This window comes from Sceloporus occidentalis, unplaced genomic scaffold (assembly GCF_023333645.1).
Source record: "Sceloporus occidentalis isolate IW3139 unplaced genomic scaffold, rSceOcc1.0.p SCAF_48, whole genome shotgun sequence".
NCBI classification, from domain to species: domain Eukaryota; kingdom Metazoa; phylum Chordata; class Lepidosauria; order Squamata; family Phrynosomatidae; genus Sceloporus; species Sceloporus occidentalis.
This window is the reverse complement of record NW_028317028.1, coordinates 1,625,339-1,649,665: the sequence shown is the minus strand read 5'-3', so window position 1 is coordinate 1,649,665 and position 24,327 is coordinate 1,625,339. Positions and strand designations below refer to the sequence as shown.

At 40.7% G+C, this 24,327-nt stretch overlaps 2 protein-coding genes across 2 annotated transcripts in view; one reads left to right on the top strand and one right to left on the bottom strand.

Annotated features, from left to right (window-relative positions):
* Positions 1-311: 311 nt before the first annotated feature.
* On the top strand, positions 312-10,719 carry LOC149289063 (TRAF-type zinc finger domain-containing protein 1-like). The gene is made up of 8 exons (XM_089490996.1): positions 312-355; positions 2,634-2,769; positions 2,971-3,024; positions 3,921-4,302; positions 6,623-6,925; positions 7,202-7,272; positions 8,250-8,477; positions 10,585-10,719. Exons 1-8 carry the CDS (start codon positions 312-314, stop codon positions 10,717-10,719), a joined length of 1,353 nt encoding a protein of 450 aa, XP_089347122.1.
* Positions 10,720-15,854: 5,135 nt separating this feature from the next.
* Positions 15,855-24,327, bottom strand: part of LOC149289062 (putative E3 ubiquitin-protein ligase HECTD4) — a 71,236-nt gene continuing 62,763 nt past the window's right edge. The window contains exons 64-76 of the mRNA XM_089490995.1: positions 23,927-24,078; positions 23,673-23,776; positions 23,467-23,590; positions 23,125-23,315; positions 22,802-22,948; positions 22,098-22,217; positions 21,644-21,799; positions 18,751-18,854; positions 17,764-17,985; positions 17,507-17,673; positions 16,867-17,062; positions 16,325-16,547; positions 15,855-15,991 (exon numbers count right to left, since the gene is read on the bottom strand). Coding sequence (XP_089347121.1) covers positions 15,855-15,991; positions 16,325-16,547; positions 16,867-17,062; positions 17,507-17,673; positions 17,764-17,985; positions 18,751-18,854; positions 21,644-21,799; positions 22,098-22,217; positions 22,802-22,948; positions 23,125-23,315; positions 23,467-23,590; positions 23,673-23,776; positions 23,927-24,078 — 2,043 coding nt within the window. The remainder of the gene's footprint in view (positions 15,992-16,324; positions 16,548-16,866; positions 17,063-17,506; positions 17,674-17,763; positions 17,986-18,750; positions 18,855-21,643; positions 21,800-22,097; positions 22,218-22,801; positions 22,949-23,124; positions 23,316-23,466; positions 23,591-23,672; positions 23,777-23,926; positions 24,079-24,327) is intronic.

Sequence of the window (24,327 nt, the reverse complement as noted above, 5' to 3'; positions counted from 1 at the left end):
TCACGAGGAGGGACTGTGGGAATTGCCCCTGCTTTCAAATCTGTTTATCGGTGACTCTTAATCAAATGTAATATGTCGGAAGGTTTTCCAGCAAATTATTAAAGGATTTCCATGCGGAAAAGGTTTTAAACGTCGCATTGTTCCAGGACGTCCTTGTATGTTATAACCCAACCACGTTAAAAGTAACTCGCTTTCAATTTAACATAACGGAGGCGGGTTGTAGAAAGTGGTTTCAGTTTCTACTTCTGTTCTTCGCAGCTATCTCTGACATGCCATGAAGCAATGCAACTTTCCTTTTTCATTTTAGAGACATGGCTTCTGAGGGCGAGCAGGAGACAAGGCTGTGTGGGAACTGGTAAGTAAACGATCTAAGTCATACGTTCCTCGCTGTCCTCAATAACATATCCTTGCCTTTCTGCCCCACGACTATAATTCTCAAGATGATCGAGCTGACTGAGCATCACCCCGCAGGAGTTGGTTTCCAAACGTTAAGCGTCACTTTGCTATGGTTTGATTACCATGGGAGCTCAAATAAAACCCCCTATACCGTATTTGGTCGATTATAAGATGACCCCCCCCCCCCCCCCCCAAATTTGAATTAGTTTAGAAAAAAAGCCTGAATATAGGACTACTCTATAGGATAAAAGTTTTACTAGTAAATAATAATTCACATGTAAACTTTTTTCATAATGCCTTTCTTGTTTTTATTTCCTTTTATTTGCCAACCTGCCCCCCTGATATGCCACCTTGCCCCCCCATGCTCCAGACTCCCTGGTGTCTAGTGGGGCAGCCGGTGAAGGTCTGCACGACGCGCGTAGACTACCTCCGCTGCTATCCGGCACTTCCGCTGGGGTTTCTATGACTGAGCACCTGCGTTCTGTCATAGAACCCCCGGTGGGGCTTGTCTGCGCGCTTCGCACAGATGTTCACCGGTTGCCAGAGAGAAGGATCCAGGTTCCCTGCAGCTCTCCGGGGGATCTTAGTCTTATAGTCAGACCTCTATATGAGGTCAAATTATGAGACGGCCTTAAATATAAGGCATTTGATCTGAAAAAAACCTTGTCTTATATTCGAGCAAATACATTATTAGGTAACATTAAACTTCATTTTGGCAACTAGTCTCAACACCAGTGTATTGTGCCGTGCACAGTAAAGATTTGTAGTATTTTAGAAAATGTTACTTGGCTGGTCACCGTATCAAAGTACCCCAACTCAGAAAGTCCCATGCAATGCTTTCCCGGCTGTATTTCTTATCATGTTACTGAATTAGCAGTACTCTTTTGAAGGTCTTTGTGCATTGATGATAAAGTGTGGGTTTCTTAAAGGGACAGTACACTCCAGCCATCATATGCATTATAGTATATATGATGGCTGGAGTGTCGCTTTATTTCCTGTTCTGTTTTAGTTATCCTTTCTGGTATTCGTTGATTCTGATGTAAAAGTGGTCTTATCAACAAACCCATGGGATGCTGCTGCAGATGAAGCCATTCATTTAGTGATAAGACCGCTTTTTATACTTAATTATACTTAATTGTGATTCTGCTAGACAAGTAGTCTATTCAACTCTTAATGGTCTAATGGGTTTTTTTGTAATTAAAATGTTTGATTATTATGCTCACTAATGTTGGAAATAAATGCAAATGAATGTTCTTGCTGCGGACTGTTCTAATATTATCTGAGATAGAGATATATAGATAGACACGTGCTGTGTAAAAGACTTCGTATATTGTGGAGGTTTATTTATTATTAATGATTCCCTTGGCTGTGACTTGAGTTTTTCTCTTGGGGCTGTTCCTGAAGTCTCTACAGGTTAATCGCCACTCTTAAAGGAGCGGGGATCCAAACAAACGCAAGATTCAGCAATACAACTCTCTCCTATAGGAAATTTATTATCTTTTATTTATATAGCGCCGACAATTTACGCAGCGCTTCTTACAATGCATATATTCAAGGGGTATGACAAGACGAGAATTGACAGACTAAGACAAACCGATACATTAGGTGGAGAGAGCCCGGCTTACAGTCTTGAGATATTTAATTTTAAGGCACAATTTATATGTATAGTATATTTGGCAAAAAATCTATTTCAAGTTGCAGGATAAGTGCGTTCATGTCTATTCTACGCTTCAGAATCTGGTAGGAATCCAAGATATTTTTAGAAGCTGGAATGTTTACGTTTTCTTTATCAGGATTCCTTTTTAAAACTATTCGTTTAAGGTTGTTTCCATTCTTCAATTTGTAAGCGATAAGAGAGGTTGTTTTAGATCTCCTCTTTGGTTACAAAGAAGTAGGTGAATTGGGTGCAGTGTAAATGTAATGGGGGGAAGTTAATGAGGGGACCGGAGGAGTTAATGATGGGATAAGAGAGACACTGGAGGCCAGATCAGACACAAGGCTGGGGGCAAGGGAGTTAATATATACTTTACAGCAGCCTGCCGTCTGCCATGTCTTGTAGCATCTGTCTGAAGTAAGTTAAACTTGCTGTACCCAGACCAACTAATCCATAATGAAAATCGTTGCTAACTATCTTCCTTTATAGTATTATTTTTTTCTAAAATATACCCATAATATGAAATCCTACTATTTCTCTTTAGATATATATAACTTTGCACATGTTTCCTTTCTTTTTCTAGTAAACGTGACATTCCATCGATTAACTTTACCATCCATGAGATTCACTGCAAGAGGAATATCAGTGTGTGCCGCAAATGCAAGGAGCCGTTCCCCACCAGTGACATGGAGGAGCACATGACCTCAGAACATGCCCCGGTACTCGCTCTCGCACACACTTACTCACGCTGTAGTGTATTTATTTATTTTTTCATTTAATTAAATGTATAATGCGCTAACATTTCCCATGTTCCCTGTGTTACTGCCTACTATAAGCTGTTCTTCTGAAGTGGCTGGTTAGCGCCCTGGTTATCCAGTGGCTTCTGCTGCTCATACTGATCTTGTCTTCATCTTTTTCAGGTGACATGCAAGTGTAAAATGATCATGGAGAAGCGTGAATTGGAGGAACATGAGGTCAGAAAGCACTTTCTGCTTTACTGTCTCAATAAGAACAGTGAGGTGTACCTTTAAAAAGGGGCGAGGATTTATGCACTCAATGACTCACAGAAATTGCTATTTATTAACTTTGTTTACTCATTCTTCAAACACACTATTTAGTTTAGAAAATATTATTCAGAAACTGTAATTGCCACCAGTGCTGCTGCTGCTGTTGGATCCCCCAGCAGCTGGACAATAATTACCGTATTTCCCCATCTGTAAAACGCACCTTTTTTGGGGCACGAAATTTGAAAAAAAATAATGTATTACCATAAAATTCATACTCATCGTCATCACTGCCATCCATTAACTGCCCCTAAATTAAATCTAAAGACCCTATTAACCATAACTGTCCCTAAATTAACCCTAAACACCCCATTAACCATAACTGCCCCTAAATTAACCCCCACCTCCCCTAACTTTCAGCAGCCCAAATATTAATTTTATACTTACTGTTAGATAAGTTGCTGAGCAGTGTGGACGCTCAGTGTGACTGCAGTACGTACCGTATGTCTACAAGACGCTGTTGTGCTTGTTTTTATTGAAATATCAGTGAAATATTTAAGCCATTCTACCTTTTTTCTGTAGCAAGGTACATGTATGTGAGACCCCATGCTCTGTGCCCCAGATTCCTACCCCCGTGTAGGAGGTTAGCGTGCCAGTGGCATGGCCAGGGGGCCAGAGCGTCCGTTTTTCATTCCCATCACAAGTCTGAATGCACACTCCAAGTTCACAAGCATGCATGTATACCCAGACATTGGGAGTGGGCACCAAGTGGTGTTTCTTGATGAGTCTCTCGGCACAGAGGAACACTGAAGCCAACATGGTTGACCTAACTGATTTCTGGTTTTGTTTTGTTTTTTGTCCTGTAGCACACTGCCTGTCCTCTCCGCATGACTAAATGCCAGTTCTGTGAGCTGGAACTTCAGTTTACTAAGCTGGGTGACCACGAGGATTACTGCGGAGCTCGAACAGAGCGCTGTGACCAGTGTGAACGCAGCGTAATGACTAAGGATCTGAAGGATCATCCCAAGGTGTGCGGCAAGGAGACAGAGCCTAAGAAACCTGCCGGGTTGCGGAACCAGCTGGATTACGATGGGACGGAGGATGATGGAGCCTGGTTCGAAAGCTGGAACAATCGAAACCCATTCAGGGAGAGCGGCCTCCGTGGACATGTGCCTAGTAGATTTTATGGGCGTTCTATTTTAACGCAATCGCTGAAAAATGTTGATAGAGTAGCAGAGAAAAACAGAGGTGAGGGTGTTTTTTTTATTATTTTTAAATCTGGCGCTTGTTCCATGATTTAATCCAGGTTCAATACAAAAGATTTTTCATTTTTTTTGATCTGTTCTTAATTTAAGCCTTTTATTCTGTTCCAGACAGTGGCGTCGCTACAGGGGGGCAAGGGGGGGGCAATTGCCCCCCCTGGTTAATCTTTGCCCCCCCTGTTGCCCCCCTGTCGAATTTGGAATAAAGTCGCAATGCGTCTTTTTTTTTTAATTTATTTTCTTTATGCGGAGGAGAAAGAGGGGCGCCTAGCAACCTCTAGGCGCCCCCCATTCTTCTCCACGAGGCCTCTACCTCTGTCTCGGTGTCGGCATTTCATGCTGACCGCCGAAATATGACGTCATATTTCAGTGCTCAGCAGTGAAGCAGCGGGCACCGCAGCAGAGAAGGAAGACGGAAGCCTCGTGCTCCCGTCGCTGGACCTAAAGGTGAGAGAACTACGAAGGGGGGAGGGTAGATAGTGAGTAGGGAGAGGGGTTGGAAAGTGATAAGGGAGGGAGAGTGGGTAGATATTGAGGAAGAGGGTAGTAGGGAAAGTAGAGGGAGAGAGGGTAGAAAGTGATAAGGGAGGGAGAGGGGGGTAGATAGCGAGGAAGAGGGTAGTAAGAATATTTAAATAAGTAAAGAGTGTGAATTAATGTGTGAATGAGGGAGAGCATGAGTTAATATGTGGATGAATTGTCTGAATGAGGGAGAGCATGAGTTAATGTGTGGATGAATTGTCTGAATGAAAGTGTGAATTAGTGAGTGACTGCAAAATTTTTGTATATATAACTAGCAGGATGTTTGAACCTTGGGGACCAAGATGGCACAGGCGGGTGTATATGGAACAAAGATGGCACAGGCCGGGCTGTTTGGGGACAAAGTTGACTTGTGCTGTGCTATATGGGGACAAAGATGGCAAATCTTATGTGTGTTGTCTGGGTGCTGGCCAGGTTCTATGTGGGCAGTGTGGAGGCCAGGGCTGGCTTTGGGGTGTGCAACCTGTGATCTATGCCTGTAATTTAGGGGGTTTTAAATATACCTTTTAATGATGTGTTTTTATGTGAATTCCAATTGATCTATACCTGCAAAGCTGGGTTTTTGTGTTATTCTGTAGATCTATATCTATATATTTCCATACATTATTTATGTATACCTGCAAATAGTGTTTATGTCTTATTCAGTTGATTAATACCTGCAATGCTGTTTCCATGTACTTATTTGATCTATACCTGCAATGCTACGTTTCATATACTATTGTATACCTGCAAATACAGGATTTGTATGTCTGATTCTGTTTATTTGATATATACCTTCAGTGCTGAGATCACAAGTGAATTTCAGTTGATCTATACATGCAAAGCTTGGTTTGTGTGTTAATGTGTTGATCTATACCTGCTATCGGCAAATGGGGCTAATATTAATATATATGGGCAGCAGGGGCAAAAACACTAAGGGGGGTATAAACGACAATGCAGTGTGGAAAATCCATCCTGATGTAGACGTCTGTGACGTAGATTGTATCCTGCTGTTCGTGTGTTTTTTGTTATCAGTGTAGCAGAGCCTGTCCTGGTGTGTGTGTGTGTGTGTGTGTGTATAGGTGTTGGTGTGGCAGAGCCTGTCCTGGTGTGTGTTTGGGGGTTGGCGTGGCAGAGCCTGTCCTGGTGTGTGTTTGGGGGTTGGTGTGGCAGAGCCTGTCCTAAGGTGTGTGTTTGGGTGTCAGTGTGGCAGAGCCTGTCCTGGTGTGTGTGTCTGGGTGTTGGTGTGACAGAACCTGTGTTGGTGTGTGTGTGTTTGGTCATCTGTTTCCTGGCACTTAACTTACAGTAGGAATTATTTAATGTATATTTATCCAGAGATAAAATGCCCTCCTGAAGCTGTAGTGACTTCAGGGGACAAAACGTTCAAGGCCCTGAAATCATTGTTATTTATTGTTATAATATTTATTTCAAGGATTAGTCACACTCAATTGTGGCTTCAGGCTTCCCATGTTGAATGATCAAGTATTTTAGCCCAATAACAAAAGTATAATTCCATAGCACATTACTTTTGGCTATATATATATATATATATATATATATATATATATATATATATATATGTGTGTGTGTTTTTTTTCAGTGGTATGATTTAATGGTGGAAATTATGAATGCCCCCCCAGTTATACTGTGGTATCTTGTGTGCCCCCCTATATATTGTTTCTAGAGTCGCCACTGGTTCCATAAAGCGTATCTTATCTAACCAACTTGCGGAAAAAAAAAGTTCCTTTTCTGACACCTAAAGTGCGATTTTTATTTATTTACAGTAACTGAGCAAAATCTGTCAAAAAATATCCCAGCAAAGCCACACGAACAACACGGAGCAGGAGCATTTTCTGAGAGGCCTTTCCAAAACTATGGTCGTTCCAAAATGAATTCATTCCAACTCACGAGCTTTGAGAATGACGGCCGTTCTAGCCCCGACCCTGATCCTTTAGAACGTGATGATTTCTGGAAGCCGTTCCACTCAGAAAATATTGAAAAGACCAAGAATACCCGTGGCTGGATGGATGCCAGCCTTTTACCCAACAACGAAGCTGTACAATTTGATCCTTTCTCTATTCCTGACAGTAAGTAGCATTGAAGCCTATAGATCACAAGTGTTCGCTATGTAATGGATAGTAGAAACGAGTCACTGTGACCATTTATTGCATGACTTCGGTCAATTTGTGCAATTTGCAAATGTGTTTAATTCATTGCATCAACATGTTTTATTACAACTCTAATTTTTTTTTCTTTCAGATGCAAACAGTATATCTCTGCAAAATAATTTTGGATGATTAAATGTTTGTTCCGTAGTGGCTTGGGGTTTTTTCTTTCTTGGCTAATATTTTGTCTCCCTGCAGCAAATGACATTCAGTTACCATGTGAATTCTGTGAAGAGCTGTTTCCAGAATATGACCTTATTCTGCACCAAGTACGTTGATTGTCACACGTTATTGGCTCTTTATTGAAAGTAATATTTGTATACCTTTTTTAATCTGTTTATTTATTTATTTATTTTTTGCCATTTCTACCATATGATTTGATTCAACCACGACTCCTCTTTTACATGAATAGTGGACCCACACAAACTTTAATATTCAAGTGTCCGGATTTTGGAAATAACTTTGTTTCATGTAAAAAAAAAAAATCCCTAGGGACACAATATGCAACCAGTTGGTCACCAATCCTGGCAAAGGGATTGTTGCTCTTTTCACCAGCTTTGTCCTGCTTCTTATGACTGCACAGATAATATTTAACTGCAGAGAAACCCACCAAAATCTATTCAACTGTATCTCCAGATTCCCAAGGAGAGTCTTGGGTGCCAGGAAGTCCTCCGGACAGGGAACCGGTGGATAGCCGTACGCGTGTACGCTACTTAATTCATGGCGTATAGAACATCCAGGTTTAACCGGTGAACCTAGCCTAGTCTATTAGACAAAATCCTGACTACCTTATAATGCTGCCTGTGGTAAACAATAGAATGGCTCAGTCTTAATCACAGATTCTCAGGTATTTCTAGTAAGGTGTTCACTTCAAGTTGCTGTAGAATTGCTAGAAGTTACTAAAGTTGTGATTGTTTTTTTGCTTTCCCCTTCTCCTTTTTTACTCTCAAAAGAACATCCGCAAACTCCCTGCCTGACCGCTATTGCTGTAAGCTTATAGCTTAATTATGATCTGTTAGAGACCACACAGGTTTTTTTTTTACTTTCAAGAGGTATAGCGAAGTCCCCTACAGAGAACAGCTTCATAACAGATAAGAAAGAAAAATAAATGTGACACACGTGCAAGAAATGAGCTACGCAGCCGACCTATGCATTAAAGGATATGCAATATGGACATATCTTATACAGAATAGATGTGAAGGAAAGGTGCTTGTTTGGATTGCTGACTTTGTCTTTCTGTTTGCAGTCTGGTTGTAACACAAATCAAGTGACCTCTAACTGTAATGGAAGATTCCCTCCCAGACCTGTGCAGGAGTTTAAAGAGGATCCTATTTTAGATTGGTTGTCAAAGCCGAGTGTCCAGACTAAGAGGTCCTCTCCTTCTCCACTTGCTGTCCACCAGCCCCACAGTGTCTTCATCCCGTGTGAATTCTGCGGTGTGCTGATTGATGGAGAAATTCTGTTCCATCACCAGGTATGACCATTGTCATGGTAGTGTGTTGGTGATCACGTTATCTTCACCGTTATTTAGCATAGGAAGTCAGAAGTTGCTCTTCCAACAGAACGCCATCCGACTCATTCACCCGGTTTCTTTTAATAGGCCAGTTCAAAAGATAATTTGCATCAGGAGAGGTTTTAGATTTTTTTCTCTGTTTAAAAGAGAAGCTTGGGAATCATTAATATTTAGATAGCTAAAAAGGGAATCGTTTAGTGGAAGAATATGTTTTTATGTATCGCACATGTCAGGTTGCGTCAATTACCATAGCAACCAATTGACTTTGGTCTACTTTTAGCATGCGAAAATTTGTTTTTACAACTTCAAATCGACCATCCAAATCTTCTTGTATTGTCAAAATTAACTAGAACATGACGGGTAGGTGCAATTTGATGAAATGGTTGATTGCCCCCAAAGTACAAATGGCATACCCAACTTCCTTGAGGATGACGTTTGCTTCAGGTACAGGGTAACATTTTGTCGATACATTGCTGCTCGATGTTCTATATTTATCTTGTGTTCCTCAATCTTAAAATGCAATTTCATCTATTATATTTGCTAGCTGTCTGTGTGTGTTATGCTGGCCTAGGAACCACTTTCGTTATATTTTGTCATAATCGCCTTGAACCGTCTGTTTCTAGATGTTGTCGAGTGTTATTGTTGAGAAGTAGGTCTTAATGTGAAGCTGGTGGGTTTAGGGAAAATGGTTTGTTTTGCAGGATCAGTGTGACATGTGTCCAAGTTCAGAAACCTTTCCTCCGGTTTCACCGCCCTCCCTTCCCGTTCCCATTCCCGACAAAAACGCAAAGGAGGAGACTGGATTTTTTGGAAAGCCTCCAACTGTCCTTTCTGTCAAAGGTAGGGAAACCAATGTATTATTGTCTTCTTTTTTTTTTTTTTTGTGTGTGTGTGGTTGAATAATGAATATGTGCCTCGAGATTGTATTGTGTACTCCTCCAGCATTCAGTGTTCATGATCTTGTATAATGGAGATGCAAAGCATGTTGATAATACTTCCAAGCATAAGAGGTTTTGTGATGAAAATAAAATAACACAACTTTCATGATGAAATTAAGTTCATCCAGTCTAGACCTAGGATTTTTTTGTGTGCCTGAACTGACTAGAAACAATCCCCTCTGTCCAGCGGCAGTAAAGCAGAGCTGTCTTCTCCTGTAGGATGTGAGGTCTTGATGGTTAAATTCAGTGGCGAAGGTCCACTGCGTCATATTGTAGTGCTGTGAAATATATATTGTTAAAATAGGGCAACGCTATTTGTTTATAATGTGCAAAGTATCTGGCGTATGAATACAAATAATCCTGTCTTGTCAAGGAGATGTGGTGCCTTCCTTTAGAAATAACCAAAAGAGAGAAAACTCTACAGCACATCCTCGTTCATTGAGATCCCGCGGTCCAGAGGAGGATCGACAATACCAACCCAAATCAACTAATGTTTCAAGGGCTGCGCCTCCTACGAGAAGATCAACTATAGAGGAAATTAGGAGAACAAACACGGAGGAGAATATGAGAATGAGCAGACGTCCGTGCAATGACTATGCTGATCCCCCGTTCTTTGGCAGTTCGTTACGCAGGTAGACAGGCGTGTATATCGTTTGTCACAAACCCACTGATGTGTGTGCAGGTTTATGAAATGTCAGAGTAGGGTAAGTCTCAATGACGCCCAGGGGTTGCAGAGAATATCCTAGTAAACTCCAGCATGGCAAAGTGAACAAAAAGTAGCTATTGCCATTGATCCAGGAGGGATTCTAGGGACTTTTTTTACCCACCCCACCATCACAGACTATTCCAGACAGCCAGTTACGTCATTACCAAGGGAGAGCATTCATTTCATTGCCAAATGATGCTCTATAATTATTGCCCACATTTGAGTTCTACACCCAATTTGTTGAACATATATACTAAATCTGTTTTTTTTACAAATATAAAGTTTTTTGCAAAAAGTTTCCTAAAGTAAAATATCAACTAGAGAGTTGAAATTCCAGTGTTGATGTAAAGGTATACAATTAGCCCTGTTTTTGATGGTTTGGGCTCTGTGACCTGTGTATAACCCGTCCTGTTGTCATTTTAAGGGATCCTGTGGTTTCAGCAGCTGCAAGCAACCTCAACCCAAGAAACAAGCCAAAGGTAGAACAAATGATTTCAAGCTCCGTAGTGTAAAAACCCTCACCAATGTGACTTATTTGGAGAAGCAGCTCTTTGTTTGAAACAAATGACTAGAAAAGTAAGGAATAGTGTTCTAGATCCCTAATTCCTTGTTGAGGAGGTTCCAACATTATCGGTGAGGAAGCATCTCAGTTTTAGTCTGTGCTGCTCTTTAGGATATGTTGCATTTAAAAACACATTATTATAACTAACGAACAGTGTAAGAAAAAGCCCATTTTCAGTCTTTTTTTTTTTTCTTTTATAGACGAGGAACTTAAATACCAGGAGTGGAGATGTTCAAAAAGAAGAGTGAGTGACTGTGGGGGCTACTAGTCATCCTCCGTTCCAAAGTACCGAATAACTATAAACTCCATTATACAATTCAATCACTTTAGCTTTGAGGGCCGTCTTGCTGATCGCCCCTCTAGCACAATACAGACATTTTCATTTTATAGTACTGAAAATTGACGACTGTCTGTTTGATAGCTGGGTTTTGGAAATCTGTCACTGTATAGTTCTAAACACTGTTTTTATATGCTATTTTTGTATCTATATATTTCATAGGTGTAACCATTACATTCAGCTGGTTGTCATCTTACCGCCTGTGTTGACTATGCAGTCTTTGTTTTAAGTGATGCTGAGCATCATGGGAATTGTAGTCTAAGAGAATATAGGTGCACACACGGCTCCAATGATTTGCAACCTGTTTTCATATATTTTGTTTGCTTGTCATATGTTTCTTTTTTTTCTCGTTTTTAAGGCAATACTTTGTGCTTAATATCAGGAGATGGTAATCTTGATTTATATAAAAGCAATTATGGAAAAACAATAAATAAAATTAAAATCAGATGTATGTCAAGACTTTACCGCCTTCCCTGCTGGGGATTGGCAGTATTATCTTTTTATATAAATTGTTAAAGCGCCCCCCCCCCCCTCCCCCTTTTAAACTATATATGGCTATATGAGAAATCTCACTGCATTACCATAGGACCAAAGCAGGCCTTCACACAATGTAGCGGATGGGGTGAGTTAATAAGAGGACAATTTGTACGATGCATTGCCTTATTAATGGTGCTCAGTAGCCTTATGGTCACTGTACCAGATGCAACAATATATTCTACTGCTTTTTTTTTCTGTGTTCTTGTATTTGTTTGCTCAGTAAATAAAATATGCATTTATCTGAATAAGTTTATGGAGTTGGTAGCAGGAGACAAAAACACTGAAATTCTATAGGTGATTCTAAAAGGTATCGTTGGTGGGCCATATTTTTTCTCTGGGAGACCACTGCTAAGGGACAGATTATAGGGGGTTACAAAAGGAGGAAATTGGGTGACTGTTTCCTTAGAAGGCCAGATAGTTTCAAATAGCGATATAGCTTGATTAAAGAAGCCGCTGTTTTCATACTGAATGCTGTGGTCAGTAGAATATTTTTGGATCTTTGACGATCCATTGACTTTTGTAATAGCCCCCATTTGCGTTGTATAATCAAAATATAATGGTATTTGCACAACTGTTTTAAAGAATCACGGAGTGATCAATAATGGGGGCATTTTGTAAAGCTAAACGGTACACATACAGCATCTAGTGGCTGAAATATTACAATGTATTTCAACATGTATAAGTAATTTGAACGTGAGCAACCCTAACCGTTAAGGAATTGACAACTATAAGTTGGCCTGCTGCACTGAAACGGCTGAAGCCGCACCACAGATTTTGATGGCAGATTCGGACCATTTTCCCTGATGTAAACATTCTGGCTGTAATTGTTTCTGGGGCTCAGCTCAGGATGGCATTATGCATATCTTTAACACACATGTTGTAACTGGGAGGCTGTAACATGGATCTGCAACCCTCTTGATAATGTTAAACATCCTTACCTTCTATCTAATATCTATGGGGGGAACCTAATTACTTTATGCACTTCCCTTCATTTGGCTTCCAAAACCAACCTATATGCAGATGGCACCCTAATCTATATCTTCTATCCTGACCCTCCAGAATCAAATAAAAATTTCTCTACAACACCCTTATCTCTTAACTCTTCGGTCCTCTCATGAATGTCTCTCCTGTACAGTGTTTACCCCCCCCCCCTGCATTTGGGATTTCACCCCTTCTCTGGAATTACCTACCCTGTTCCATCAGACTTTCTCCCTTGTATGCAAATTTCAAAAGCTCTCTGAAAAGCTGAGGGGTGTACAACCTTTCCTCCTAACACTCTCAACCAGCATCCTGATCAAGCCATCTGAACAACATCCAACCTTCTACAGATTATCTGGACCCAAACAACCCTATCATTCTTTCGCTTCCCCCTCAACCACAAACTATATTGTAAACTCCCAATAGCAAGACCCTCTTCTCCTTACGTAGCAGTTTGTGTGTGATTTTAAATTGTTACAGATTTGCTGTTTTAATCTGTAGGTGCTATATAAATAAATGTAGTGTCTTGGGGGGGATGTGGAAAAGCTATTTTAGCCACGTTGTATCTGTTGGTTTTCCCATCTGCTCTAGTGGAGAGGAGCTGCTTATTTTAAAGTTGAAAACGGAGAGCCAGGAATGACACTGACAATGAGTGATGGGGGGTGTATGGTCAGGTGCTTTCACCACCACTCAACACGATACCAGACTATTGTCATCCTGCATTGTCCCCGGATAGATGTTCTATGAATAGTGAATATAAGGAACACCAAGAAATCACATCAGCCTTCAGACATTCAAAATCAGGTGAGACTTTATTCTTATGACACTTCTTTCCTTATTTAGTTTCATTTACACAGCAGTGTGTTAAATACCAATACAGACAAAGGGAACAGCATCGAGTAAAAGGCTTTAATTGCAACCATAGATAACTTTAATATACAACTGTACAGCTCGCTTTTATGTTCAAAAATGTAGATAGTTGCACTTAAGCATATTACTTGCGTATTATCTCAGAAGGGTAACACACCTCCTGCAGTGCCTATTTTGACCAGTGCCTTGTTTTTAGAAGGCAAGCGTAAAGCATATCAGCTGGATGTCTTGGTATCCATCACAATAAACAAGGTTCTCATTTGGGTATCCCAATCGTTCCCATTCAACTAAAATATTTTACATTGAGCAATACTTTCTGCATGGAGGGTTCAACATCCATGGCCAACTCTACCAAAATGGAGCATGTTCTTACTGTGTAGTTACTATGCAAATCCAGATCATTCACTACATAAATCACAAGAATAAAACAGTCTATATGCTATGTTTTAATAGCTCACCACTTCCAAGATATTTTTTTATATTGCATTAGAACTTTTTTTTTTTACCAGCATGCACTTTGTTTGGCTGGTCATTATGCATTTGTAATAGTTTTTACAACTGGAAACAAGAGTGATTAGGCGCTTATAAAAATGGCCGGTGGGTTGACTAATTACTAAAATTATTCTCAAAAACTGCCATTAAAAAAACTAAATGTTGGATAATGTCGCTTTTTAAAGTAACATTAAACGTAAGATCATACCTGTTTACGACAGCTTGTAATCACTTTACATATTATGAAGTGATGCATATTTAAACAACCCTTTAATACATTTCACCTAAACACCGCAAAATAAGTCAAGCATGCCGTTAAAAAGAAAGCATTTCAATAACAATGGTGATTTAAAGGATCCTTAACCCTCTAAGTGCCACAGGGATAATAAATGTTATGTCCTATTTCTGCTTATCCCATTTGCCATTTCTGTTGCTGTCAGTGTTTTACTATGGGGGCCACATTGTTGCAAATCAAATATGCATCACTTGCGCACCCAAGCTTTTATTATCAATGTCTTCGTTGTTGCGTTTATTTCTATTACCTACCGTGGGGCATTTGAAATATGGTCGAATGAAAAGTATCTGGACACCATCACACATCTCATCAATTTTATTTTCTGGTACTATATAATAAACTGTTCTCAAGGACCCCCCCCCATCTTTGTTACTGTCCAACCGAGTGACTGCATAGTATTAAACATAATGCTGGAAACCATCGGGAGAGTCAGAGCCGCTGACTTTACATTTCCCAAGCACAGGTCCTGTTGGATAGTTTCAAATATATTTTTAATTGCAATTAATGACTAGTCTACTAACCTGTTACACATGCAGTCGCTTCACTTAATGCGCTGCAACTTATTTCGGCAATGCTAGATTACTCGGGGAAGTGCATACGATTTACAGACTATCATCCTAATCTGGTGATGTCCTCTTGCTCCTCAAGGAGGCTAGTACCTCTTCTTTCAAGGATGTTCTTTTGCAATGCATATATTATTTAAGAGATTGGAAATATCCTGTGCTTTTCATAATAGATCTTGCCTCAATAGTAGTCATGCTCATCACACATGTATCAATGCATCTGCTCAGAGCCCTTTAGGTAAATACAGTGCATTCAAGTGCACCTTCTCAATCACTCTAATTCATAAGGCCACAATCATATTCAAGTTCTATACTGAATTCTGAACCCATTACAGCCTAAGTGACTCAAACTTAAACAAAAAAAGCAGTCAAAGCTATCATAGAAAACGTAGTTTGCTTTGCCTTAAAATACAGACACAACGGCCTTCTTAGGAATCAGGTTTGGTTTGACTGCAAGCGTTGAGCATTTTTTTTTTTTTTTTTTTTCTTTTTTTAATAATAATCTTTAACTTAAACAATACTTTCCAAAATAATTAAAATAAAAAATAAGTAAAATGTCTTTTTTCACAGCTCCTTATCCAGTGTTTAGCATTTTTGTACTCTGGAAATAATTTATAATTAAATTATAAGGAAAGGTGTTAATATTTACATAAAACATACATTTCGCGTGCATGTTCTGTTCCCAGTCAAAATATAAAATAACAGGAGGCATTTTTTAAATATATTTTCAGTAAACCCTGATGAACTGAAGAAGTCTGTAAGTCTCTCTCTTCCTTCGGGATTCGAGGGGAACAATAACTCATCTGCGCACACCAATCGCTACTAAAATTATTCTAACAAACAACGCACAAAAACAAGGCAAACAACCCACCAGAGATTTGACAAATACAAAAAAGATAAATGTTCAGGGTTGAACAGAACACCCCCCCCCTCCTCCAAAAAAAGGAAAATGAAAAGTCCAGGAATAAGCTTTCTCTTTGTCCTGTCTGGCCAGCAAGTAATGTGCATTGCTTCTAAGCATCAGTGGGTCCCAAAGGTTGGGTTGTATGGATGGTTGCTTTCAGCCACTGAGGGGGTCCTCCCTGTAATGAATGGCGTACCTCAACTTTTCCAACATTATCTCAAGAGAGGAGTATTGCGGAAGTTTTACCATGAACATGCAGGTCTCCACTCGGATGTATCTGGAGTCTGGAGAACCTGTGCAGAGTTAACAAGAAGTCATTCCAAATTTCGGAAAGGGAAAAAAACAACACAATTGTACATAAAAGCATTAATGTTGGCGCGACAGAAAGCAAAAGCTTGTAATCTGAAGACTGGGGGGTTGTTGGTTTTAGCAAAACTACATTTGCTCATTAAAACTACTTATGCTTTGTACTTTGGCTTGTCAATAAGTGTAAGTGCTTTGAAAAGATTACATTTACAAGTTAATCTCAAGGAAGTAGCAGCATTATATAATCAATACCCTGCCCTAAAGTCATCATATCCTTCTCTAACAACATGATGTTTCAATAGCAAACCCAAAAACTATACCTGCTGCTCCATCAGGCGGTGCTATTTTCATAGGATAAGGCGGAACATGTGCGGTATCCGGCCCCCCGTCTTTACACGGACAGGTGAAGGGAATACGCTCCTGATTGCAGGCAAATTTGATGAACTTGCAAAGTTCTTCCTGAGTAAACATTTCCAGTGCGGACCAGAAAAACTCGATATGCTGATCTGTCTCCATCAGACCCACTTGATACATGGTGTGTGCCTGCAAAGGGCAGATGGAAAGGTTCTTTCCAGAGGTAGAGTTCACGTTCTTAACACACATCTCGCACTTTTTACTGTACATGATCTGCAGTGCTCGAGTATTTCACACTCACTCTGACATAAGCAAACTGCCAGCCACAATTTCCATGTACGACATCTACTTAAAAGTAGAAACAAAATGCTAACCGGATGCAAAAGTAGGCATTGATGCAAGGGATATTAAGCCTAATTAACCGAGCCCACCCCACCCCTGTGCCCTCTGTTAGTAACCATATTTCAAGGGCACGCAATGTACTGTGACGTCTAGAAATCCCCATTACCTTTAGGAACTCCAGATTGATGAATGGTAGTCCACATGTCCTGAGCTCCATCTCCAGCGCAGAAAGCGTGGTTAATAGCTGCAAGGGTATAATCGAGCCCAGACCAGCCCGAACAGCATTCATGCATTCTTGGTTTTTCAGTTCACGCATACGGAGGTTACGAATCCCTGCTGAGTAGATGTCCTTGTTTTCCCATCTGTAGGACAAATCCACCAACATATCTTCACGTTGCAATACAAACCCATTGTGAGTGGGTCTACCTACTGAAGGGGTGGACTTAGAAGGGTGTACTTGGTGCTCAGCAGTTTACAGGATAAGGTGGGAGGTGTAATAAGTGTAGTCATGTAATCTGTAAGGTAGTTTAGACATTTTTATTGGATAGAAATAGGCAAAGGAGGTGATAATATAGTAAGTTGTAAAGTTAGCACAGGAGTGGTTCTTAAACCAGGAGTTTATCTGCATTTGAATAACAAAGGAGGAGACGGGAAAGGAAAAAGTTAAAATGGTTTTGTTTGCCATCAGCTATTGGTCAGTATAGGAGATGCCACAAATGTTCAAGCACCTGCATATGGTCGAACATAGTAACGTTACTGCATTTCTATCTAAACGGTTATGAGGCAAAATAAATATCTATACTTACACAACAGGAATGTGTCTGCCATTTGCACACAATTCGACTTCTTCCCCAGTCATGGTCATGTATGTAAACTTGCAGCATGGTTTGCTTGGAGAGTCAGGACTCTCTGTAGGAAGATGCTGAGAAGCAATTTCAGCGCACAGGGCTTCCAGCTCGACCTCGTCATTCACCTGGAACATCACACAACACAAGTAGAAGGTGTCAGCTGTTTGAATGTTAGGGTGGAAAATGCCAGAAAACTACTTGACAAGCATGCTTACATTTTCAAACTTTTTAATGTAGTTGTGGGTGAGGATGTCTGCTTCATAGAGATCATCATCTGGGTCCAATGGTTCTCCTACAAGCATCTTCCAGAAGCAGGAGAGCAGGTCAAGAGGAAGGGGTACATCTGCTCTAATGGCGATACCCAGCAGCTGCCCAAAGAAGTGGAGGAGGAGTTCTTCTGCGTACGTGATGGGGCTGGGAGTCAGAAGGTATTTTCCCTGCAGAACATTATTAAACATCAGCAAGCTTCACCATTAGCATTTCTACAGATGATGTGACCAAGAACAGTTCTCTCAAATACAAAACAAAATAAAAATATATTCTTTATGTTAACAAACAGGTCAAGGATTCCCCTGTCATCAAGTATTATTCACACATCTTAATTTGTTTTTAGTCCCATCTGCCTAAAGGAACAGATGTGTTCACCAAGACAGAGCATATGATGAGCTAAACAAATAACAGTATAACATACCAATGCATGCATTGCACTTTTCACTTCATAGTATTTATGTAATTAAGTAAAACAGAGCCTGGAGTAAAGTTTTTTTTTTATTGATATTTTCCATTCTTTTTTTACAGAACACAGTAACATTCTTTGCATGCCGTCAGAAAATATTCTATTATGCTGACCTCGGTAAACAATTTAAACTTATTTCTAATTTAAAAAAACCAAACAAAAACACTAGCCTTTCACATTTAATTACTAAAAGCGACCACATTCTGTCTAGTGTTCTACATAATACTTAAACTGAGGAGCATGTGCCCCATGGGATACTTCTGGTAGCAGGGGTTCTTCATTACCCTGCTAATTTTAGACAACAAACACTTAGTATAACATTGATGCCTTTAGGGACTTCTTAGTGTTGAAATTCAGGCTGACAAAACCTTAATCTAATGGTACTTGGCCAGAAAAAAGAAACTATAAAAGGTTGAAAACCACTGTTGTATATTAAGGGATGACTCGTGTAAAGTACACAAAATACCTTATTTTTATTAACGGCAGAGCTGGGACACAGCAGCAGGAGAGACAGAGAGGAGCTCTGAAGTTCTTTACATACTTGCCACAGGAAATGACGGAATGAGCCACCTGTAAAGACACCACCACATAATATCAGACAGGACAACATGTGCAAACAATTTAGCATATGCCTTTGCAGTCAGGGATGTAACTAGAAACCACAGGGCCCCGATTTAAAAATGGCCCCGGGCCCCTCAACTGGTCTGTGCCATGATTGCCCCCTAACAACCTGTCTGTGCTTTCTTTGCCCCTTCTTGGCACACATACGTAAACACACTTACTCATACTCACACTCGCACACACAATATTACACATTCATGCGTACATATACACAAACATATATATGTACACACACACACATACATCCCACCTCCCCCCACCCCCGCTTACCTCTCACCTGCAGCTTTCTCTCCGGCTGCTCGCATACACTGATACGTTCCTGTCTCCCCGTGCCAATTCAAAATAGTTTAGATAGGGCCCTTCCAACCTGGACTGGTGCAGTCTAGGTTGGAAGGACTCTTTCTAAACTATTTTGAATCAACATGGAACAAGGAGTCAAGGGGAACAAGGCAGGAACATGGGGTCGCCCTGGGCCCCCCTAGAGGCACGTGCCCCTGTAGTTACGCCAGCGTTTGCAGTGTAAAAGTAACGTAAGAATAAAAATACTCAAAACGCTCATTGATGATCACAAGGTCGTTTTCCGACGACGACAAAAGGACCATCTCCAACACCTCACAGGAAAAACAATGAATGAGCACACCTGACTGACTGCGGTGCTAAGGTTTACAGATAATGTTTGGCAGGAAAACCTCAGCTTAACCTAGTAAACTATGCAAAGTTTTATGCAAAACATCTTTGTAAACATATCCTGCAGCTCCTGGCAAAGGAATCCTCATTCAACAGGTTTTAAAGGGAATCACATTTCTTTGAGCCTTTGGGAAGCCACATGGTCGCTTGGGGCACATGCATATAGGACAGGAGCTGGTAAATTTGCTTGATGCCTCTTGAGCGCATATAACAGACTCCTTTATACGGACTGACCCGAGACATGACATCCTTCCTTTAGGCTCCCAGGCTAACAACTTTTGTTTACCCATTTATTTCATTAAAAGACACAAACCAGAATAATAAATGAACCATGTTACCACTGGTTGGCCAATTATTTTTGTAATGGGATCAGGGGAGGGCTGGCAGCCTAAGGCCTGGGGGGCAAGTCTAGTCAAGTGGCCCATTGCGCCACCAAAGCGGCTGTGAGCGACATTGAAAACGGCCGTCGTGCGGCAATCACTCCACTGGTGCCTAATGAAATTAAAGCGGCCGGCGGCCCAATAGCCCAATAGCCGTGCCTCAGCTCTCTATCCCACCCCTTTTAAGATGTGGGACGAAGAGCTGAGGCATGGCCATTGGGCCTGACTGCCGCATGATGCAGGGGCGTACCTAGAGTATTTGGCACCTGTGGCAGATCCTGTATTTGCCCCCCCCCCACCCCCACACACTTTAAAACTGCATAGTTTCTATGGTTAGGCACACATTGACGGTGGTACAGCATAACTGCTATCATTATATACTTAGGGATTACGCTGTACCACTGTCAATGTGTGCCTATACATTGAGTCAGACACTGACAATACTGCAGTACAACCGCTATCACTATATACTAAGCCAAACATTGATGTGGTGTAGGCTTACCACTTCAGTGACTGGCTTAGTATATAGTAGGACCGAAATGAAAATTCTGGACCGAAATGAAAATTCTGGACCGAAATGAAAATTCTGGACCGAAATGAAAATTCTGGACCGAAATGAAAATTCTGGACCGAAATGAAAATTCTGGACCGAAATGAAAATTCTGGACCGAAATGAAAATTCTGGACCGAAACTGAAAATTCAGCATTCATTTGGCCAAAACCGAAAAAAAAAACCAACTTTAAAACTTTATTAAAAGTAACACACCAAAATTAGACCAAAAAAATCAAACAACAATATTAATATATATATACATATATATATATATATATATATATATATATAATTAACAGCAATCACAAACCTATCATGCCCAGGTTCTAGCATGTGCTGGCTGACTTAGCATGATAGGAGTGTGATTGCTGTTTGCAATCATATATATATATTAATACTGTTATTTAATTTTTCTGTCCAATTTTGGTATGTAATTTACTTTTAATAAAACCACAGTTGGACAAAAAAAAATTGATAACAGCAATCACACCCCTATCATGCCTAGACAGCCTCCCTATGCCATGCTATCCCCCCCCACACTTCCATGCAATCTGAAACCCTCATTCACAAACATTCATCATAAACTACAGAATAACACCCATCACTCTCACACACTTACTAATATTTTCCTACCTTTCCACTGTCACTTTTCCTCCTCCTCTTCCGTGTCCCGTCCTTCCGGTGCAGAGAGCGCGGAAGACGGTGGGCGTGGCTTCAGTGTTGTGCACCGGGATTTGACACCAAGTCCCGACGCACAGCCACAGTTGCCGCACGCATCGTTTGTGGAGGCAGCCGCTTAGTTTTGAACTTTGCGGCTGCCTTGAATGTTCGTCTGCCGGCCCCCCGGCGGGCCTAGATTCAGGGCAGCCTGGGGGGCAATTGCCCCCCCTGCCCAGCCCGCCCCTGAATGGGATCCTATCTTGAGGGAATCTATTCACTAAAAAAGTTTATGGAACAACCACTCATACTGGAAATGTAAGGGTTGATGGCCATGTCAATGTACTAATGCAACCAGAAGTAGCTCCTCTTTACATGGTTGGCGAGATTAAAAAGCCAATATAATTTACAATCTACAATATAATATGATAGTAAAACATGGTCTGCTGTCTGGTACTCACTTGTACCATGTACTTCTTCCCCTGTGAAGCGGATGTTAAATGCATATGTAGGATCACCCCCACTTGCCAGTTTCACACAGAGCTGAGAGGATGGGACACAGGCCAGCTGCCGAGCTGCCTGGCAGAAGTACGAGTTCTCAGAAGTTCTGATATCTCCTGTGATCAAATGTAAAACGAATCCATGAGAAACAGGCATGCACATTGCAAACAAAAATGTTTACTTGTAAACCAGATGTTTTGTTTTAGTACTATTATAGAAGGCAAATGACCATATTTTGTACATTGTTCTAGGCAACATTCTGTTGAGGGCACCATAAAGGAAAAAAGTGCTAATTTGCATAGGCGAGTGACAGCAACAATCAGGTTTCAATAAAACCAATACATATTTGCAAGCTCAAGAATCTTTTCCGGGGTGTGTAATGAATATTCCAGCATGTACTTCCGGTTTACAAACCTCCGACAATCTCCAAGGGATCGAGACTTATCTCTGGCGCAGCATGATCTGCTGTCCTCTGGACGGTGGCATTTAACACCCGATTCATCACTGAAACCTTTGTATCATAAAAGATGAGGCCTAGGAGAAAAAAAAAACCCAGAACGTTTAGATGCATTCCAAGCCAATGGCCAATTTATCATAAAGGGGCAATCGTGCTGCACATTCATTGGTTGCTGCCAAGACCATCAGTGCCGGTTCTCTTGCATACGTTAATGACACATTGCCCCTAATAACTAAGTGACCCTGCTAAAGACACTATGGAATAGCATATCATATCATAATTTTTGGAATAAATTCATCAGGCTGAGTTGGCCAGAGATTTTCATTTTGAGCTATTCACAAAGTTTTGATGGTAATCTTTTCTTGCATAACCTGCAACCCAAGGAGCTAGGGGCAAGTAAACAGTGCAAATCTATAGGAGGCTTTCCAGTCTTGCCAGTCTCTCCATGCATTTGCAAGGAAATAAAAACATTAAAGGGGACACTGGAGTGGCCCTATAAATGTTGGTGCCCATGCCTCAATTGTGAGATTAATTTAAACTACCCAATTTAAACTAAAGAAATTACTTCATAAAAACTGCCTTTGCTTTACCTTGATTGCATTACAAATATAGTATGGTTCGGTAAAAGACTGATAATAGGTGGTCCAGATGCAATGCTCACCTTTGGCTTGTTGCAACAGGGATGCGATACTGTGCACAAAAATGTCTGTTTGCCGTATCTCCACAAGGGGAAGAAAGAACGTTTCTAAGGTGTTGTTCAGGGACTGAAGAAGAGCAAACCGAAGTCGCAGACTTTCTATGGGAACATCTGTGCAAAACAAGAAAGTCAAATAAAATGAGGCTAATTATTTACATATCGCCACAGCAATATTTTACGGATGAAAACACTAAAAAGTTTTTCTGTAGTGTTTGAAATGAGATTTAATTAGCAATAATTTTGTATCTCTGTTAGCTATAGCAATAGATTCAGAAAATATCGCTTACTCAGAAGGCAGGAGACCCTGGGGTCCACAGTGTCGGCTGGATCAAGATACACCTCATGAGGGTGCAGCCGGGCAGGTGTTATCGCAAGGTGACGACAGAGGCGGTTAACGTATTGCACCAACGCGACATCCATTTCCAGGGTCCATTTCCTGCTGGATTTTTGTGCATGCCGGGTATCAACGCAGGCACATCTAACCAAAAGAGCAGAAGGGAAAAAACTTTACCCATACAATGAAAAGGCAGACACTGTGACATCACGTGTGTTTTCCTAATATCGTAAAAATAACTTTAATATATAAAAGTTGTTTCTCCGTGACTTCATAAACCTCCTCTGCTTTTCACCTTTCATAGTGGAGATCATAGCCGCAAGCCAGGATGGCTCTCCAGATGCTTCGAATGTCTTGCTTTGCACGATCAACTACAAATTTATGGAATCCTTCCAGAGTCAGATACTTTTCCTCTGGAACTGAAAGACACCAAGAACACAAATACTAGTACGGTTATAATGAATCCTTTTGGCACGTACCAGTGCTGATCAGACAACATACCTTCCTGTTTCTTGGTGGGAGATTTGTCCGAGTCCTTTTCATCAGGTCTGCTCTTATCAGGAGATTTTGGCTTCACTGTAGGTTTCTTCTCACTTAAGGCAGTTCTGTTGAAAAGTCTAAAGTCAATTTAGAATGGGACAAATGTGTTCTTACTATGCAATTCCTATTAACATATCTGCCAAATAACTTTGGTAGTTCAGTTACTCCTGTGGAAAACTCCTGTTCTTGTTTATACCACTCTTGATAACTCTCACCTGACACTGTTGAGCGCGGCTTTGTCCTTGCTTGGTGGCTTGCCCACAGGCCGTTTAGTGCTTACAACTTTCACCGGGTGCTGCTCTTTGCCAGTTTTGCTATACTTGTTTTTGTCGAATTTAGGCTTTGGAATGCCATATTTGCGCAAGATCTATAGAACAAAGGCCCAGTTACAGAGAGATGGACAACATACGTAAAGTTAGCAAGTTTCAATGTATAGATCTGGTACATTACTCAGTTACACAAAAGATTACACAAAACTCATATTTCAGCTTATGTATGGTGTTAGAGTGAATGTGCGTGTGTTTGAGTAAGCGTATGGGGTTGGTTAGAGTGTGTGTATATGTAAGTGTTACTGTGTGTGAGTGTATGGTGTGATAATGAGTGTGTTGGGAGCCTG

Bases quoted from the DNA above. Each gene is read 5' to 3' on its own strand.
- LOC149289063 (XM_089490996.1), top strand. From the start codon at position 312: ATGGCTTCTGAGGGCGAGCAGGAGACAAGGCTGTGTGGGAACTG. The intron at 356-2,633 runs GTAAGTAAACGA...TTCTTTTTCTAG, and splicing joins ACAAGGCTGTGTGGGAACTG to TAAACGTGACATTCCATCGA. The intron at 6,926-7,201 runs GTAAGTAGCATT...GTCTCCCTGCAG, and splicing joins TCCTTTCTCTATTCCTGACA to CAAATGACATTCAGTTACCA.